At 48.6% G+C, this 19,628-nt stretch overlaps 1 protein-coding gene across 1 annotated transcript in view; it reads right to left on the reverse strand.

The window, feature by feature from the left end:
• Positions 1 to 19,628, reverse strand: part of PTGIS (prostaglandin I2 (prostacyclin) synthase) — a 61,779-nt gene that overhangs the window by 18,408 nt on the left and 23,743 nt on the right. The window contains exons 2-5 of the mRNA XM_018058008.1: positions 18,652 to 18,775; positions 16,593 to 16,771; positions 13,702 to 13,845; positions 8,264 to 8,415 (exon numbers count right to left, since the gene is read on the reverse strand). Coding sequence (XP_017913497.1) covers positions 8,264 to 8,415; positions 13,702 to 13,845; positions 16,593 to 16,771; positions 18,652 to 18,775 — 599 coding nt within the window. The remainder of the gene's footprint in view (positions 1 to 8,263; positions 8,416 to 13,701; positions 13,846 to 16,592; positions 16,772 to 18,651; positions 18,776 to 19,628) is intronic.

Raw genomic sequence — 19,628 nt, forward strand, 5'->3', positions numbered from 1 at the left:
CGAAGACCTACAGCAGCTCTTTAAAAAAAAGGAATCATAATAAAGTAAATAAATAAAACAAAAGATCCAGGAAAAAGTCTTTTAAAAAAATAAGCAAAAAAAAAAAAAAACCCACAACAACTATATTGGCAATTTGGTAAAATCAGCTTAACATTTTTAGAGCCCTTGGAATTATACAGGACACACAAAATCTTACACAAGATTTCATTATGGCTACTCTATTAGGAAAAAGCAGTGTCCACACCAGCGTGTTTACCATGCATTTGTGGGCAAAAGAGAAAAGAAAGAACAACATCATGTCCGCCTGTATTCGCATGAAGGAATTTTGGAAGGATCCAGGAGAAACTAGTAACACCAGCCGACCGTGGGTGGGCGGGGTGGGGGGGACAGGGGGGAAGGACGGATGGGAGACGTCTCACTGTCAGCATTTTATATCCTCAACGTTTAATCACGTGAACCAAAACCTGGCACCAAGCCCAGCCCTGTAAAGAATTTCCAGTGAAAGAGCATAGATTCATGGATGGATAGATTCCAAAAGTTCATTCTATATTTCAATCAGATGATACGGGAGTGAAGAAAGAGGTTCTGGAAAACTGAGTTTGGTGACTCCACCTGGCAGCCCGCTGACAGAGATGACACAGGAGCCTGAGATGGAGTCTGAATAGGCCACTTCCTGAAAGGTGAGGTGAGAAGAGAGCGACATCTCTAAACGGTTAGTTTACACAACGCTTAACCATGGTTGCTCAACAACATCGATAAGGAGATGTTGTTTCATTTCCAGTCCTAATTATTTCCACGTTTAGGTTGACTAAAAAGACAAACCAAGCCAAACAAAAAACAAAAAGCCCTTCCTGCTGGGAAAACCAGGGCTTGCTGTATTTGGAGCTGAGTATAACCGGGGTGTACCGTATTTCACATGTGTACCTGGAGAAGGGTCAAGACTAACTCTGTCCAGAAAGAAAGCCACAAGTCACATATGCTGACTCAGAATGGGGATGTCCTGTGAGTCAAAAGTACCTACCAGATTTCAAATCTTGGTGACAGACACAAAATGTAAAATTTCACAGTAACTCTATATTAATTACATGCTAAAATGCTAATAGTTTAGATATATTGGGTTGAAGAAAAATATTATTAAAGTTGATTTCACCTCTTTCTTTTTTAAATTTAATTTTGTGTATTTATTTTATTTTTATGGGATTTTTTTTCCCCTGGCTGCTCCCTGCGGCATGTGGAATCTTGGTTTCCCAACCAGGGATTGAACCCGTGTCCCCTGCAGTGGAAGCTTGGAGTCTTAACCACTGGAATGCTGTGGAATTCCTCTTTATCTTTTTTACAGCTTCCCTTGTAGCTCAGTAGGTAAAGAATCTGCCTGCAATGCAGGAGACTCGAGGTCGATCCCTAGGTTGGGAAGATCCCCTGGAGAAGGAAATGGCAACCCACTCCAGTATCCTTGCCTGGAAAATCTCATGGACAAAGGAGCCTGGTGGGCTGCAGTCCATGGGGTTGCAAAGAGTTGGGCATGACTGAGCGACTAACATTATTTTTTTTTAAACGTGTCTACTAGAAAATGTAAAGTTACATATATGGCCGGCATTCTATTTCTACAGGATGGCACTGTTCTAGCAGCTGTTGTTCAGTTGCTCAGTCTTGTCCAACTGTTCATGACCCCATGAACCATAGCAGTACAACACTCAATTGATAACAATGGTTACCTTGGAGATAGATGTAGAGTGAGTGAGGTCAAAACAGTATATGTCTTCTCTGCAATATTTTATTTTTTCACAAGAGGCAGGGGAGCCCACTTAAGAGCCCAAGCTCTGGAGCAGAGTGCCTGACCTTGAGTAAGGCACCTCACCTCTGAACACCTCAGTCTCCTCGCCTATAACCTCTGAACACCTTGGTCTCCTCGCCTATAAATTAGGGTAAGAGTACTCACCACATAGGGTTGTACAGGGATTGAATGCATTCACATATAAAGCCTGAAGAGTGATGCCTGGCCCAGGCCTAATAAACATTAGCTATACTATTAAACAAAGCTGAATGAATGTTAGTAAATTATTAGTCCAAGAGGAATGTATTCATGTATTATTTCCATAATTAAGAAATAATAAATGGTGAAATAAAGATCACCTAGTTTGCAGCCACAGCGACCCAGGTTGAGATCCCAGCTCTGTCCCTTCCTAGGAGGATAATCTTGGGTAAATCATTCTCTATTTCTGAGACTCAGTTCCCCATCTGAAAAACGGGGGCAACCTGGCTCAGAGGACCATTAGGAGGACTCAAAAAGATCACACACGGAGCACACTCCGTACTGGCAGGGGTTTGGCAAATTGCACTGGCTATATCCCGCCATTCTTATAAGGTATTATTTATCAGCCCCCATGTAATGACTCAAGGCTGTGAATCAGAACCGCCAGGCTCACATGATTGGTAACTTGGTCGGAAGCAGGAGAAACAGGTTCAGTCCCAGACTTCCGATGCTGTGTGGGCTTAGCTTGAGGCCCTGTCCCTCTCTGAGCCTCAGTCGCATTTTTTTTTTTTTCTCAAATATTTCTTTCTTTCTTTGGCTGCACCAGGTCTTAGCTGCAGCACTCAGGCTCTTCACTCTTCACTGAGGCACGCCAGATCTTTAGCTGTGTCCCGTGAACTCCTAGTTGCGGCCTGTGGGATCTAGTTCCCTGACCAGGGCCCCCTGCATTGGGAGTTCAGAGTAGCCACTGGACCACTAGGGAAGTCCCTCAGTCTCCCCATTTGTAAAGCAAGAGGTCTAGGTTTGGAAACACCTCTGTTCCCTGGAGACCCAAGAGTACAGTTCAGAAAGGCCCCCAGTGGAGACATATTTTTAAAGTCTTGTGTTTCACTTTTAAAATGCATTTGATTTTTGCAGTAGACCCTGTGATTCTTTAATATAAGAATGCTCCCCCCCAAAACAATATTCAAATAAAACACCCAATAATCCAGTGAAATGATTATTCCAAAAAGAAGCGATTTGCTTAGCTCAGGGCTCCATTTAACTCCCTACTGCCCCCTAATTCTCTCCTGTATGAGAAGCACCAAATTCGATTATCTGAGGGTCCCCAAAAGCTCAATCTTCTTTTAAAATGTTATATTTCTAAAACCAGAGGAGGAATAATGCATGAAAATAGTAAACAACAACAATAATAATAATAAAAGAAAAACCAAGTAATTCTAAGACAGTGGTCCCCAAACTTTTTGGCACCAGGGATCAGTTCAATTTTCCAGGGAAAACAGTCTTCCACAGATAACATGGCAATGAATATCTGTGGATTTGTAGACACATGGGAGCATCTCTGTGGGGTAACTCCAAGAAGCAGAAGTACGGGATCAAAGGTGTGTGTATTTTATGCTGATAGGTTCTACCAAATTGCTTTTCCAAAGTAGCTGCATAGCTTCACATGCCCCATAGCAAGCTCTGGGGGCCCTTCTGCACCCCAGCCTCCTGTCCTAAGTTGAGAAACAGTCCCCCACATTGCCACCTGCTGCCCATACTGAGAAATGCAGCCTTCCCATACCCAGCCCAGAGCTGCTCCGGGGATAAAAGGGAAGGTCCCTCTCTGCATCTACCCAGACTCCCCGGGAGTCTGGAATGGAAGACTTCTGTATACTTCTTCCATACTTCTGTATAGAAGAAACAGCAACAGAGAAACCATTCTTCCCTGGAGAAGCAATCAGTGCCATCCGTGCACTAGATTTTGCAATCAAACAGATCAAGCTTCTATCTTGCTGCTCTGCCACCTACCAGCTATGTGTCTATGAAAAATGACTTCACTTCTCTGAGCCTCAGTTTCTTTACCTGAAGAAAGAGTTTAATAATACCAACTTTCATCGGAAGGGCTGATGCTGAAGCGCCAATACTTTGGCCACCTGATGCGAAGAGCCAACTCATTGGAAAAGACCCTGATGCTGGCAAAGATTGAGGGCAGGAGGAGAAGGGGATGACAGAGGATGAGATGGTGGATGGCATCACCAACTCAATGAACGTGAGTTTGAGCAAACTCCAGGAGATGGTGAAGGATAGGGAAGCTTAGCATTCTACAGTCCGTGGGGTCGCAAAGAATTGGACACAACTTAGCGATTGCACGATGTCAGGATTCAAGATTCAATAAGATAAGGAGCTGTCTCAAAAAACACATTAAGAATCATGAACAAGCAACTCACAGAGGAAAAGCAAATGGCTGGTAACACTAAAACATGTTTTCTCATCACAGGATGAAATGCCCATCAAGCCAGATGCCCTTTTTTGCCCATCAGATTAGTAAGGATTTAAAGACTCATAACTGCATGCTCACAAGGTTGTGGGAAAACGCAAATTAAAACGACCAATTACCCACTTCTGCCCATTAGACTGGCAAACCATTGGAAAGACTGATAAAATCTGGTGAGGAATGAGCAGACGCCTTCCCTTTGGGTAGGCGTATGAATTGCTCCATGGTTTTGTAAAAGATACAGCAACAGCTAATAAAAATTTTAATGTGTATGCCCTTTAACCTGGCAAACCCACTTCCAGGAAACTGCTAGAGAAAAATAAAATCACCAGATTGTAGAAGAGATAACAAGTACAATCAAGTCCTATAACAGTCACACACACACAAAGGAAACAATTATAAATATCCATTGGAGGGGGTGGCTGTCTAAATAGTGACCTGAAAGAGCCAGAAGGATGTCTGGATTTTTTATGTTGATTTTCACATCCTTCTGCTTTGCTATGCAGTGTGTGTGTGTGTGTATATATATATATATATATAGTATGCTTGAGTTAATTTTATAGATTTTCTGGGGTTTTCTGAGTATAGTATCAGATCACTTGCAAATAGGGATAGTTTTATTTCTTATTTCTTATTATATCGGTAATTGATTTCCCTTATCTAATTGCATTGGCTAATGCCTCTAGAAGATGTTTGAATTAACAAGGGAGATTGTGCAGCTATATTGTTAGATTAGAAAATCAAGTTGTAGTTAATAAATATAATCCCTTTTTGTAAATACGCACAGTAACACTTCAGATATATATATTTGTCTCCATTTTTTAAATAGAGTATTCCTACAAAACACAGAAGGGATGTATCAGCATGTTAACACTGGTTTCCATAGGAAGATGGGTTTGAAGAGTATTATTTCTTTTTCCTGTCTACATCTATCACAAGAATGTGTTTCTTTTTGAAAACATATTTATTTATGTGGCTGTGTCAGGTCTTCACTGTGGCATACGGGATGTTCAGTTTTTGTTGTGGCACGAGGGCTGGGCTGCTGCAGCATGTGAACTCTTGGTTGAGACATGTGGGGCCTAGTTCTCTGACCAGGGATCAAACCCGGTCCCCGCATTGGGAGCACAGAGGCTCAGCCCCTAGACCCACCAGGGAAGTTCCTGTGTTTCTTTCTTTTTTATATGTATATAACTTTAAATGTTTACTTATCTTACTTTTGTTATATTGTTATTTCTGCCTTCACTGAGCCTTCGTTGCTTTGCACGGGCGTTCTCTAGCTGCGACGAGCACTAGTCTTTGTTGTGGCGCTCAGGCGTCTCACCGCGGTGGCTTCTCTTGCTGTGGAGCAGAGGCTCTAGGCGAGCAGGCTTCAGCAGCTGCTGTCAGGGGCTCAGTGGGTCAGCGTGCGGGCTCTGGGGCGAGGGCTCAGTAGTCGTGGTACACAGGCTTATTTGCTCCAAGGCACGTGGAATCTTCCCAGACCAGGCATTGAACCCTGTATCGCCTGGATTGGCAGGCAGATTCTTATCTACTGGGCCACCAGGGAAGTCCCCTATGTTTGTTTGTTTTGTTTTAACTTAAATAATATAATGTGTTAAAGTCTGATTTTTCAAAATATTAATATATAAATAAAGGAAATGGGGTCATGCACTGTTGTAAGCATTGAATGACACAGTATTCAACCTGGTATCTGGCACAAAGAAACTGCCCAACAAATAATGTTTTTTTTTCTTATTACCTCAGTCAATCCTAACAGCCACCTTCTAGGAAGATCCTACTGTTCTCTCCATTTTACAGATGGGATCACTGAGGCACGGAGAAAAAACATAAGAGCCAGTAAACCACTTCAAGCCACCTGAACCCAGAGTCTGTCTTAACCACTGCCTTCAACTGCCCCTCCAAAGAGAAGGCCCATAGCAAAAAGAAGTTAAATAACTTGCCCTAAACCACCAGCAAGGAAGAAGCAAAGTATTGATTCAAATCCAGGTCTTGCTGCAAGTTTCTGAGACCAGGACACAGTGTTTCTCCGCCTTCCCATGACTGATTGTCAGAAACTTGTCAAAAATGCACGTCCCAGTCTTCCTGAAGAAAGTGAAAGTGTTAGTCACCCAGTCCTGTCTGACTCTTTTCGACCTCACGGACTGTAGCCCGTCAGGCTCCTCTGCCCATGGAATTCTCCAAGCAAGAATATTGGAGTGGATTGCCATGCCCTTCTCCAAGGGATCTTCCCGACCCAGGGATCGAACCTGGGTCTCCTGCATTGCTTTGCCTACAAAAATCCATCTAATCAAAGCTATGGTTTTTCCAGTGGTCATGTATGGATGTGAGAGCTGGACCATAAAGAAGGCTGAGTGCCGAAGAACTGATGCTTTTGAACTGTGGTGTTGGAGAAGACTCTTGAGAGTCCCTTGGACTGCAAGGAGATCCAACCAGCCAATCCTAAAGGAAATCAGTCCTGAATATTCACTGGAAGGACTGATGCTGAAACTGAAGCGCCAATACTTTGGCCACCTGATGCTGACACATTGGAAAAGACCCTGATGCTGGGAAAGATTGAAGGCAGGAGGAGAAGGGGACAGAGGACGAGATGGCTGGGTGGCATCACCGACTTGATGGACATGAGTTTGAGCAAGCTCTGGGAGATGGTGAAAGACAGGGAAGCCTGGCGTGCTGCAGTACATGGGGTCGCAAAGAGTCAGACACGACTGAGTGACTGAACAACTCCTACATTGCTGGCAAATTATTTCCCCTCTGAGCCACCAGGGAAGCTCATTCAAATCAAAAGAACTGGCATGACGCTTGGAGACTTATTAACAAGGGCCCGAGAGGACTCTTCTCCCTGGGGAAGTCTGAGACACAGTGGCTGGGGGGGACTGAATCCCAGGGGTTCCTATGGGCCTGATGCCCTGAACGCAGCAGGAAGCTTTCTACCGATATTGATTCTCCTCTGTAGCCATGAAAACGAAGGCGGTGGGTTTTTGTAAACCCATGTGGGAAGTTCTAGATGAGGAGCTCAGTGAAAACTCTGTAGCAGAACAATTGCTCCAGAGTGCTACACCGACGTTACAAAAGCACAGGGCTAAACGCGAAGAGAAATGAAGGCATCTGCGCTCAGAAAGACACGGACAAGAACACACACGACCGCCTAATGCACAGCCACAAACTGGACGCCACCCAGGTGCCCCTCACCAGGAACATGTAACAAATTGCCATTATTACTCCAATTAAATACTGCAGAGCAACGAAAAAGAAACCACAGACACGTACAACAATCTCCATGAATCTTACAGACATAAAGTTGAGTGAAAAAAGTCAGACATCCAAGTGCACATATTCTATGATTCTTTTTAGAGGAAGTTCAAGAACAGGTAAAACTAGCCGAGGCGGAAGAAATCCATACAGCGGCTAACTCTAGGGGGTGGATATTGACTGGGACAGGGCATGGAAAGTTTAGATTTATCTCTCAGCTGTGCATTTAGGACTGTGTGCTTTCCTGTATAGAAAATATACCTCAATAAAAAAAAAAAAAAGAATTCTGTGTGTGTGTTTAGAGAAAACTCTCCACGCTAGGAATAAAGGTCACCTCTGTGGAGGGGAAGGGAAGTGGTAGACCGGGATGAGGAGGAGGTGGAGGACTCTTTTATTATTCCCTCTAAGTTATTCTATTTGGCTTGAAGTTCTTATAACCAGCATAAAGTACTTATAAGAATTTCTAAAGAAAACAAGAAAAGAATTTTTAAAGCAAATTAAGTCTTAAACCTGGAAAGGAAAGACACACACACAAAGGTCCCCAAGCCCCACTCCGGATGTGCTGTTTCAGAATTTCCAACAGGAACCCCAGCCCTAGTCCAGGCCCTGCCTCCCCACCAGTGCGCTCTTACACACCTCCCCCCAGGACGGGGACCTCACCACCTCAAAAGGCATTAGAATGTTTTCCTTCTCGTGTCGTCTATGATCCTTCGGCTTGAGGGTGGACATCCTCTCTGGGCCCCTCTGCCAGCCCCACAGCTCACCGAAGACCCCACGGTGCTTACCCGCTGACAGGGAGCCACGTGCCAGCTTGGGGAGCAGCAGGTCAAGCTGGCGGAAGGTGTGGAAGACGTCGGCTGAGTGGACGCGGTCCCGGGCCTGGCTCTCCTGGGTGTGCGGCGGTGCCTCGACGCCGTACTGGGTCAGGTAGCCGGCTCTGGGGGCGGCAAGCAGAGGGTCAGCAGGCCGTCTCTGAATGGTCCCAGCTGAGCTCTCAGGGCGGCCTACAAGCTCTTCTTCATTCGTACCCCTGGGGAGTACCAGGTTTTCCTATCCTGTGCCAGGGACAGTTCTGAGCCAGAGAGTCAGCAGAGAGGCAAACACACAAAACCCTCATGACAGAGGAGCGGAGGAGTCGTGGGCCAGCCGGGCTCGGAGGGAGGCGCAACGCGGGAGAGCGAGGGAGGAGCGCTCTTTCCGTTAAGCTGCAGGATGGGCAGAGGGCGGGGTCCAGGGCGCAGGGAAGAGCCAACCTCTGCCGCCGGAAGGAGCACGGATGCGCTGCTGGAAGCGGGTAAGCAGAGCAGGTGGAAGGGCGAGATGGGGTCCCTGGGTCAGGAAAAGAGGCTCCTGCCCCTGGAGAGGAAGTCAGGGCAGGCTCCTTGGAGGAGGCAGGATCTGAGCTGGAACCTGCAGCATAAGCAGAGGACAGGGGTTCTGGCAGAGGGCACAGCCCAGGCGAAGGCCTGGGGCCAAGGGAGCAGCCACAGCTGCGTCCGAGGACTGCCAGGTGCTGGGCTAGAGTGGCCTGGGAGTCGCCAGAGCCGGTCACACAGGTCTGGCCGTCAACGTGGGAAGGCTGGCCCTGACCTCGAGGGCGACCGTGGGGGGGGGGGGGGCGTCTGAGCAGGAGAGGGCCAGGGGCTGGTGGGGGAGCAGGGAGAGAGGATGAAACACAAGAGCAAGTGTAAGCCCTCGTGTGTGTGTGTGTGTGTGTGTACACACACACACACACACACACACATTCATACTGCCCGCAGGAATGCTCCCAGAGGAAATGTCTCCACCACCCAAGTTTTCCCTTTCAAAGCTCCAGGAGCCCAGCCCCACCGGCCTCAGTCCTGGGAGGGAAACCACAGGTTTTCACCTTTTCCACGTGGTGAGAGGGGCCAGGACTTCTGAGAGAGACACCGAGAGGCCCTAACCAGCCTCCCGCAGCTCCTCCTAAGTCCCTGGATCGCCCAGGTCAGGGATTCTCCCCAGGAGAGGATGGAAGCAGGGATGAGGGGGGTGGGGCTGAGAGACGCCTGTCTAGTCCCCACTTAACCCCTCATTTACAGTGCAGATGTGCAATAAGTCTTCAATGAACGTTCTATCAATGGATGGGTGGATGGATGGGATGGAGGCGGGGAGGACGGGTGGATGGATGAATGGATGGGTGGATGGGTGGATGGATGGATGGGAAAGAGGGAGGGAGACTGGGTGGATGGGAGGATGGGTGGATGGATGGATAGCTAGAACACAATCCCAAGAACACTGATCTTAGAAGAAAATACAGGGCCACCATGATTCTGAGCTCAGTTATCCGAGCTGTTCTCCTACCTTTTCCCTGCATCCCACTCCCCTCCCCTCCTCCCATCTTAGCCTCCACGTCCCCCAGAGATGGCAAGTTCAAGACCTGCCCATCCCACTGGACTAGGAGGAAGCAACCCTTCCTTCAGAATGGCTGGAACGAGCTCCCTCCAGAGTCTACCTCCGGGCCCCACTGATACCGCTGCATCAGCCCGGAAGGAATTCCCTGCTCCTTCTCCTCCAAACGTGTAAGCCCTGGGTCCTCATCTCCAGACAAATGCCCTCAGTCCCCTTATGGCAGAAGTAGTAAAGGTGCAGCCCACAGCCTGGATTCAGTCCAGAAATGTGTTTGGTTTGGTTAATCGTGTTTTCCTAAAAACAAACTGAATGCATGTTTAAACATTTGGGGAAATTCACACAAAATCTTGGATGGCATCACCAGCTCAATGGACATGAGTTTGAGTCAACTCTAGGAGTTGGTGATGGGCAGGGAGGCCTGGCGTGCTGCAGTCCATGGGGTCGCAAAGAGTCAGACATGACTGAGCGACTGAACTGAACTGAACACAAAACCTGGATTTCCCCCTCCATCTCGTCTTGAGAAAGGGGAGAGTCTGGCCACTGGCAGCCTGCAGTCCTGCCTGGCAGCCCGGGGCAGGAGTGGAGTCACTGCCACCCCTCTCAGACGGGAACGAGCTGGCAGAGTCACAGGGTCCTCCCCGGCCCTGAGGTCTCTGTGACATGGCAGTTAAACACCTGTCACCATTTGTCATCCTACTTGTACTGGTGTTGGTTTGTTTTTTTTTTTCTTAAAGCAGAAAACTAGTTCCTTAGATAAAATTTCTACCAAAAATAGGCAATGAAAAAAAAAAACCCTCCCCCCAAAAAAAAGAGAAAAAAAAGAAAATCAGGAAGAACCACGAGATTTCACACTGTGGAGGTAACACCCTTTCTAAGGCTCCTTCGCTTTGAAATAAAACCTAACAGCTGAAGACAGGCAGGAAGTGATTACATGACCTGTAAATACCTGTTTGGCCCGTAGGTGGCGCTAGGGGCCAGACAGAAAAAGCTGGAATAAGGCTGGGAATACGAGGTCTGTGTGCTCACTCCCTCACTCACGTCCGATTATTTGCCACCCCTTGGATGTAGCCCCCCAGGCTCCTCGGGCCATGGGATTTTTCAGGCAGGAATACTGGAGAGGGTTACCAATTCCTCCTCCGGGGAATCTTCCTGACCCAGGGATCAAATCTGCGTCTCCTGCATTGGAAGATGGACTCTTTATCACTGAGCCACCTGGGAAGCCCCGGGGACATCATAGTAAATGAGGGGTCAGGAAAGGCCTCCCTGAGGAGATAACCCTTGAGACGAGACTTGAATGAAGGGAGGTGGGAGCCGTGCAGACATGTAGAGAACAGCATTCTTGGGCAAGGGAACTGAAACTGCAAAGGCCTTGAGGCGGGAGCGTGTCTGGCCTGCTCAGCAAGGAGGCTGGTGAGGTGACCCCAGAGGAATCAAAGTCCGAACTTTGGATGGGACTGAGAGGGGCTGGGGTGCACACAGGACGGGCAGGATCCCGTGAGCTGGGCTCCGTGCAGACATGCCTCCCCGCCAGTGCACCTGTTGTCCAGCTCGCCCACTGCCCCAGGGGCTGCAGGTGGCTACAGAAAGGCGGGAGGCTGCTGCCAAGCCCGGAGGCAGAAGCTGCAGCCAGGGGTCAGGCCTTGAAAACACAGGAATCCACTTAAACCTGCCCCCGGCGCTGAGCCTGCTCTTAGCACGGACCTAAACAAAAGACTCCCCTGGACTGCAAGGAGATCCAGCCAGTCCATCCTAAAGGAGATCAGTCCTGGGTGTTCACTGGAAGGACTGATGTTGAAGCTGAAACTCCAATACTTTGGCCACCTGATGCGAAGAGCTGACTCATTGGAAAAGACCCTGATGCTGGGAAAAATTGAGGGCAGGAGGAGAAGGGGATGACAGAGGATGAGATGGTTGGATGGTATCACTGACTTAATGGATATGGGTTTGGGTAGATTCCGGCAGTTGGTGATGGACAGGGAGGCCTGGCATGCTTCGGTTCATGGGGTCACAAAGAGTCAGACACAACTGAGCAACTGAACTGAACTGAAACAGACCCAGCTGCCACCACATGGCCCCCTACCTCCCCCAGAGCCTCAGCTTCTCCTCTGACTTCTCTGCCCTCACAAGCATACAGGATGGCAGGAACCAGGAGATCCAGGGGCTCCCCACTGTGATCTTGCTTTGGAGGGCCTCTCTGTACCTCAGTCTCCCCACCATACGATGACAGGGTGGACCAGACCAGCATCACCCAGACCAGTCACAGCCCTTGAAGGTGTCTGCATCAGTCCAGGGTGAAATGAGAAAAAGTGAACCCAGCAAGGGTCATGCTTGAGGGTGTAGGCTCTGCAGCCAGCCCTCCCAGGGCCCCAGCTGTGAGATTCTGGGCAAATGACCTAGGCTCTCCAGGCCTTAGCTTTCTCATCCATCAAATGGGGTTTCTGAGGCACCTGCTTCATAGAGCTATTGTGCAGATTAAATGATTAGCACCCATTGAGCCTACATGTACACATGTGTCATAAACATCCCAGGGTACTCATATGTGTCAGGAAACGCCTGTCCTTTATTCTGAAACTGTGTTGCCATAATTTTTTCGAGCGGTTGAAATGTCTTGCTTTTATGAGGTGCTGGTCATTAATGGTGCCACCAAAAATTAACGCACTGTCCTTACTGACTCTCTTTTCCTCACTACCTGTGGCCATGTTCCTCCATCCATCAGGCCATCAAGTCCCTCAGCAGGTCCCATCAACCTCATCCCCCAGAGTGAAGTGGAAGTGAAAGTCGCTCAGTCGTGTCTGACTCTTTGTAACCCCATGGACTATACAGTCCATGGAATTCTCCAGGCCAAGATACCGGAGTGGGTAGCCTTTCCCTTCTCCAGGGGATCTTCCCGACCCGGGAATCGAACCAGGGTCTCCTGCATTGCAGGCAGATTCTTTACCAGCTGAGCCACAGGGGAAGCCCAAGAATACTGGAGTGGGTAGCCTATCCCTTCTCCAGGGGATCTTCCCGACCCAGGAATTGAACCAGGGTCTCCTGCATTGCAGGCAGATCCTTTACCTACTGCGCTATCAGGAAGCCCCAAGCTGCCCCCGTTCTCCCCACGGCCTGGTCCAGAGCGCCATCCTCTCACCTGGGCGGCTACAGCAGCCTTCTAACAGGTGCCCCGGCCTCTCTTTTGTTGTTACCCACCCAAACTATGATCCAGTCTCCATCTGGCAGACGAAGAGAGCTTTTAAAACACTAAGTCCAGGACTTCACTGGTGGTCCAGTGGCTAAGAACCTGCCTTCCAATGCAGGGGACACAGGTTTGCTCCCTGGTTGGGGAACTAAGATCTGGGGAGCTAGCATGCCATGGGGCTACTGAGCCTGCACATCGCAGTGAAGATCCTGCATGAAGCAATGAAGACCCCACGTGCACAGCTAAGACCCAGCACAGCCAGAGAAATAAATAAATATTCAGAAAAACAGTTCTAAGTCCAATAGCGTCACGTCCCCTGCTTACACCCTCAATGTCACTCATCTTACTTAGAATAAATTCCATAGCTTTGAGGTTCTGTGAGACCTGGTTTCTGCCAACTTCATCCTCATTGCCCTGCCCCATCTCCTCAGCTCATTAGGCTCCAGTCACACTGGCCTTCTTTTCCAAGCATCTGGGTGACCAGCAAGGCCCCTTTCCTGGCCTGTGTCTCCTTTACGGCCCATAGGCTGAGGACCAGGCGACCACTCGGAGTCCCAGGTACAAAATGTCATCTTGCAGCCTTGGCTCTGGAGCATCCCAAACTGCTTCTGCACCCATAAAGTCCTCTTGGTCCCCTTGGCCACTATTCACGGCGGTCCAGAGTGCTGGGCTCACCTGAGCAGGAAGCTGTAGCAGAACTCGAGGAGCCCCATCTCATGCCAGCCACTGCCCGCGTCCACGGTGTCACCCAGCAGGACAGTGCGGAGGTTGGTATACATGGCATCTGTGAGCGCCTGCAGTTCTTTGTGGAGGAGAGTCCTGGGCAAGGAACAAAGGAGTGAGAGTGTAGCTTCCAAAAATATATCTATATGCACACAAGCACCTCCTTCCCCAGACCTCAAGAGTCCCAGGGCTCCCGTCCTCTTTGGATGACCAGCTTAAACAGAATGATATTATTATTTCTATCACTGTCAACAACAGCAACAGTTACTATTTATTGTGCAAAGCACAATGATCTCACTTCATCTTCTGACCACACTAGGGATAGCAGTTACTGTTATGATACCCACTTTACAGATGGAGAGACTGAGGGACAGAGAAGACAGTGACTTGCCCAAGGTCACTCAGACAGTAAGTGATAGAGCTGAGACTGAAACCCTGATCTGCCCAACTCCAGAGTCCGAATGCTCAACCGTGATAGTCGTCCCTGCTTAGATAAGGAGCCCATAGACTTACAGAAAAGGTCTAATTAAGAAACCAACCATTTCTCCGTGAGATCCAAAGTTAGGGAGATCTGTTTGGATAAAGTGTCCCCAACCAAGGACTGCTGATAAGATATGACTCCGAGTGAAGGCTACATGCAGAGTAAGGGAATTTGGCTGGTGATCTGGTCTCATTATTTATGTACCTAGGATTCTGCGGAGAGGACCAGTTCTGGGAGAACGTGTGGCTGACGCTAGAAGCCTCTCTGTACTGAGCCTCCACAACATTCAACATTGAGCCATGACTGAGCATATGATTAGAAGCTGGGAAAGATGAGGTCTTCTATCTAAGTTTAAGGCCCCTCTACAGTTTGCAAGAACCTAGACCACTGCGTCAAGTGAAGAGTCCACGGGGTGGTGCAGCGCCAATGTTCAACAGCGCCACCTGGTGACAACAACGAGAACAGTACTAATGTCACAATCAGGCGCTCCAGCTCTCTGTCGCCTCCTGCTGTTTGGAAATAGGATAGATCCCTTTAGATAGAGCAAGCCCCTGGTTTTTTGTTTTTTGTTTTTTTTTCTTGAGGATTCAAGATGGGAAAACTTCCGGGGGGGGTTGTGAACTTCCAGATAATAAAAGCTTTTGGATGTTTCATTACTGGAAAAACAATAGACATGACCCACGTGAGACAGTATGTTAAAGGGCTTAACACAGTGCTTGGCACCTGGCAGCTGGCTCAGCGATCAACACTGATCACCCTACTCCAAGCGTGAGTCCTCAGTGGGGACTGTGGTCATTGACAGGTGCAGCAGCCATGCCCAGAGGACCTCATGCCAGCTTGTGAGAAAAGCCCAGAAGCTCTTGGGAGCAGACACTGGAGGAACCTGGGATCTTCCCTGGGTCAGGGGATAGCATGCAGTGAACTAACTGTGGACTCTTGTTGCTAAAGGGACCGTTGGAATAGCGGGATCCAGGACACTCAGGCTCAGGAATACTCCTAAAATCTGCTCCACAAAGCCAAGGTCAGACTGAGTACTGCCTCTCATCAATATTCACCTTATGATGCTGGCCTCTCCTCAGCTTTAGTGGTCCTGCAAAACCCAGACCCCTAGATGCTTTTCCTGACTCCAGGAGGTGACTCTTTCTAAAGATGACCGCCAGGCCGTATGCACTCTTGAGGCACAGATGCAGTCTTTTCTCCTCAGTATCTCGTGGGGAGGAGAATGGGCTGTGGACACAGCAGACCCGGGTTCAAATCCCAGCTCTGCCACTTGCTAGTAGTTGACCTTGGGTATGTCATGTCACTTCTCTGACCCTCAGTTTCCTCATCTGTAGAATATGGATTAAAAAAATAGCTACCTCTAAGGCTGTTGCACAGATATGAGCACGTGCCTATCAAAACACCTGCATTTGGCAGATGTCTTCAAAGGGAAGCCACCAGACTTCCCCGGTGGCTCAGAGGACAAAGCGTCTGCCTATAATGCGGGATATCTAGGTTCGATCCCTGGGTCGGGAAGATCCCCTGGAGAAGGAAATGGCAACCCACTCTGGTACTCTTGTCTGGACAATCCCGTGGACGGAGGAGCCTGGTGGGCTACAGTCCCTGGGGTTGCAAATTGGTGTCATTCTGTGCTTGTGAATCTAAGACAATGTCCAGCATGTAAGTGAAGACAGCAGATGTGCTCACAGGTCCTTTTGTCGGTGTGAACATCCTTTATGTTTTGGGACCTGCTGCGTGACCTCAGGCAAGTTGCTTCTCTTCTCTGAGCCCCCGTGTCCTCATCTATAAAATGGGGCCATAAGTTACCCTTCGGAATTGCTAGGAAGTCTCATGAGATCATATGATGCCCAGCACAGAGTACGGACTCAAAAACATTAATCATCCTACTACCTCCATTTGACAGATGCAGAAATAGAGGCTCAGAGAGGGTGGGTGACTTGCCCAAAGTCACAAAGATAAGCAGTGGGAAAGCTGGGATTTGAATCCATGTCTGGCTGACACCAACCCCAGTCTTCTACTAAAAATCAGCCCTGCCTCTTGAAAAGGAAAGAATTCTTCTTCATTTCAATTCCCTGCATTTTGTCTTTTGCCTTGTTTTTGCTTTCTCAAAACAAAACATCTTTTTTTTTTTGGTCACACCACAAAGCATGTGGGATCGTCCCCAACCAGGGATTGAACCCATGTCCCCTGCATTCCGGCAAGGAGTCTTAACCACTGGACCTCTAGGGAAGTCCAGAACGAAATGTCTTTACTGGACACCTGTTGTGGAGACCGGTTCAGCCCATGCAGGACTTGAACCACACAGGTAGAAGCCGACTGCCCACCCTGGCCCACCCATCGGGTGCTGTCTGAGGCCACTCACGGTTTCATCTTGGACTTTTCATCACCAGGGTTATAATGTGGAAGCTGCACATCGAAAATCCTCTCCATGAGGAAGATGGCGTAGGCGTGGAAGTCCAGCCTGCTGCGGGGCTCCCACACCACCGCGTCGTAGGAGTGGGGATCCAGGAGGACCGTGATGTACCTGCCGCCCACCAGCACCTGGGGAGTGGGCGGGGATGGAGCGAGGAGCATAGCCGTGTGCAACATTGGTTCTCAGGGACCGAGGGCTTCCCTGTGCCAGGCGCTGGCCCCACCAAGTACGTTACAGACAAGGTCCCCTCATCTACCCTCACAGCCACCCTGGGAGGCAAGGACTATCATTTACCCACTTAAAGCTGACATGTGAGGCTTAGAGAGGGCACAAATTGTGCCCAAGATGACCTAGCTGAGAAGGGGCAGAGCTGGGACTGGGATTCAGCACTTTTTTGCACTAAAGTTTATGCTCTTAACTACCTCACTTGTAAGCATCTGCCTTGGTTGTCTTAGTTGTTGTATTTCCAGCAGCCAGAAGACAGTCTGTCCACAGAAGGCAGCAGATGGACCTGTGTGCATCACAGGTGGAGGGACTGGATGGATGGAAGGATGGAAGGATGGATGGATGGATGGAGGGATGATGTTGGTAGATAAATGCTGGTGGATACATTATAGGTTCGTGTGGGTGAATGTATGAACAGGTTAAGGACAGAAAGAGTGGTGGACAAATGGATGAACTGGGTGGATGAATACATGGATGGATGGATGGATGAACGAATGTTGGTGGATAAATGGTAGTGGGTCCATTACAGGGGTGTGTGTGTGTGTGTGTGTGTGTGTGTGTGTGTGTGCGCATGGGTGGAAGGAAGGAAGGATATTGTTGGGTAAATGCTAGTGGATGTGAAAGCACTATCTACTTCTTGGGGGGCTGAACTCTGTATATAACACACTACTCAAGATGGGAAGGAAACTGGAGAACTGTGATCTTGTAGTCAACAAAGGTAAGGGTATTTCCCCTCAGAGGTCGGTGGAGGGTGTCACAGCTGTAACCACCCACTGTCCGGGCCCTGTTTTCAAAATGTGGTCCATGAGTCATGTTAATCGAATTCTTATAAAATGCAGGCCCAATACCCAAGAAAAAAATGCTACTGGATGGATAGTTAGATGGGTGGATCAGTGGAAGGACAGATCACTGAATATACATTGGATGGAAAGATGGATGCATGGGTGGCTACAAGTTGGTTGCAAACTAAACGTATGAATGCATGTTGGGTAGACAGATGGAAGGGTGCTAAGTGGACATTGGATCAACAGATTGAAAGGAGAATGCTGGACAGATGAAAGTTAGAAGGATACATGGAAGTGGACGGATCAGGTGACTGTTGGGATGCTGAAGTGCTGGATGGAGAGAGATATAAATAGATGTGGATGAAGCGGACAGACACTGGATGTTGAAAGGATGGATAATCGAAAGCTGGGTGGCGGCGGCAGATGAATGGCAGCGTGGGCAGGTAAGCAGAAGAATGGAAGCTGGTGGAAATTGAATCTGTGGAGTGAAGGTGGAGGGATTCTGGGTCCATGAGTGGAAGAATACCAGATAAATCTGAGTAGACAGATGGAGGATTGGATGACAAATAAATGAATAGAGAGATAATGGATAGATGTTTAGAAAGGTGGATAGAGGTTTGATGGAAATGGAATATGCGAATGAATACTAGATAGATACTAAGATGGAAGAAGGCTGCTTAGATACTGGGCAGAGAGGCAGGAGGATAAGATGTTGGATGGGTGGATTAGATGGAAGTTGAATGAATGGATAGAGGTCAGTTAGATGAATGTACATGCGTTTTATAGATCTTGAATGCATAGCTGGGTGTTGGGAAGATGCTGGAGGGGTAATGAAGGGACGTGTGTTAGGTGAGTGTTGGATATACAGTTGGATAGGCATACAGAAGGTTGGCTGGACCACTGGACAATTAGCATATGGATGGATATTGAAGAAATCAGTAAACAGCAGGTACGCCTGGTCCAGTTGCTCATCCCCTTCCTTCCCAAGAGGCACTTACAGTAAAGATGTCACCATGCTTCTCCTTCATCCTAGTGAGGAAGCCGGCAGCATCTTTTCCAAACTCCAAGGCGTGGCCCAGCCAGGGGATACTGCCCAGGTCCAGGGGAGGCTCGCCAGGTCGCCTGCAGAAGTCACGGCACTTGTCACCATTGGATAAAGCCGAGAAGAAGATAAACAGTGCAGTGCTGAGACCTTGGGAAGCCTGGGGCGCTGCAGTCCATGGGGTCACGAAGAGTGGGACATGACCTAGAGGCTGAACAACAACAAGGCCTCCCTGAGGAGACATTTGATCAAAGACTTGAAGGCGGAGAGGGAGGGAGCCACACGGATGGCTAGAAGGAGAGCTCCCAGGCAGAGAGAGCAAGGGCAAAGGCCCTGAGGTTGAATCATGCCTGGTGTGTTCGAAGAACAGTGAGGGGGCCAGTGTGGCTGGATTGGCAGAAGCAAGAAATAGCGGAAGTTGAGCCAGGGTGGTAACAGAGGCCAGACCACATGGAGTCTTGCAGGCAACGCTGGGGTCTTTAGCTTTTTCTCTAAGTGACGTGGGAGCAGAGGAGGGACTGGATTGGGCTCAGGTTATTACAAGATTCCTTTTACTGCTGATTAGGGAATTGACCACACGGGGCTGAGAGTAGAAGCTGGGGAACCAGTTGATGTTGCAACATATCAGGGGGTCCAATCAAGGTGGTCTTCTCCCTGCAGGTGTGTAAGGATACAGAGCTCTATGTTTAAGCCAGCAAGGACCAGGGTCCTGGTCATCTCACACTTCCTGTCATGTCCACCAAGAGAGGAAGAGGTTGGAGAGCATGGCAACGAACAAAACGAATAACCCAATTTAAAAATACACAGAGGAATCTGCATAGACAGTTCTCCAAGGAAGATACACAAACGGTCAGTAAGCACATGAAAAATACGCCCTACATCATGAATCACTGCGGAAATGCAAATCAAAACAACATGCGGTACCACTTCAAA

The sequence above is a fragment of the Capra hircus genome, chromosome 13 (genome assembly GCF_001704415.2).
Source record: "Capra hircus breed San Clemente chromosome 13, ASM170441v1, whole genome shotgun sequence".
Lineage (NCBI taxonomy): Eukaryota > Metazoa > Chordata > Mammalia > Artiodactyla > Bovidae > Capra > Capra hircus.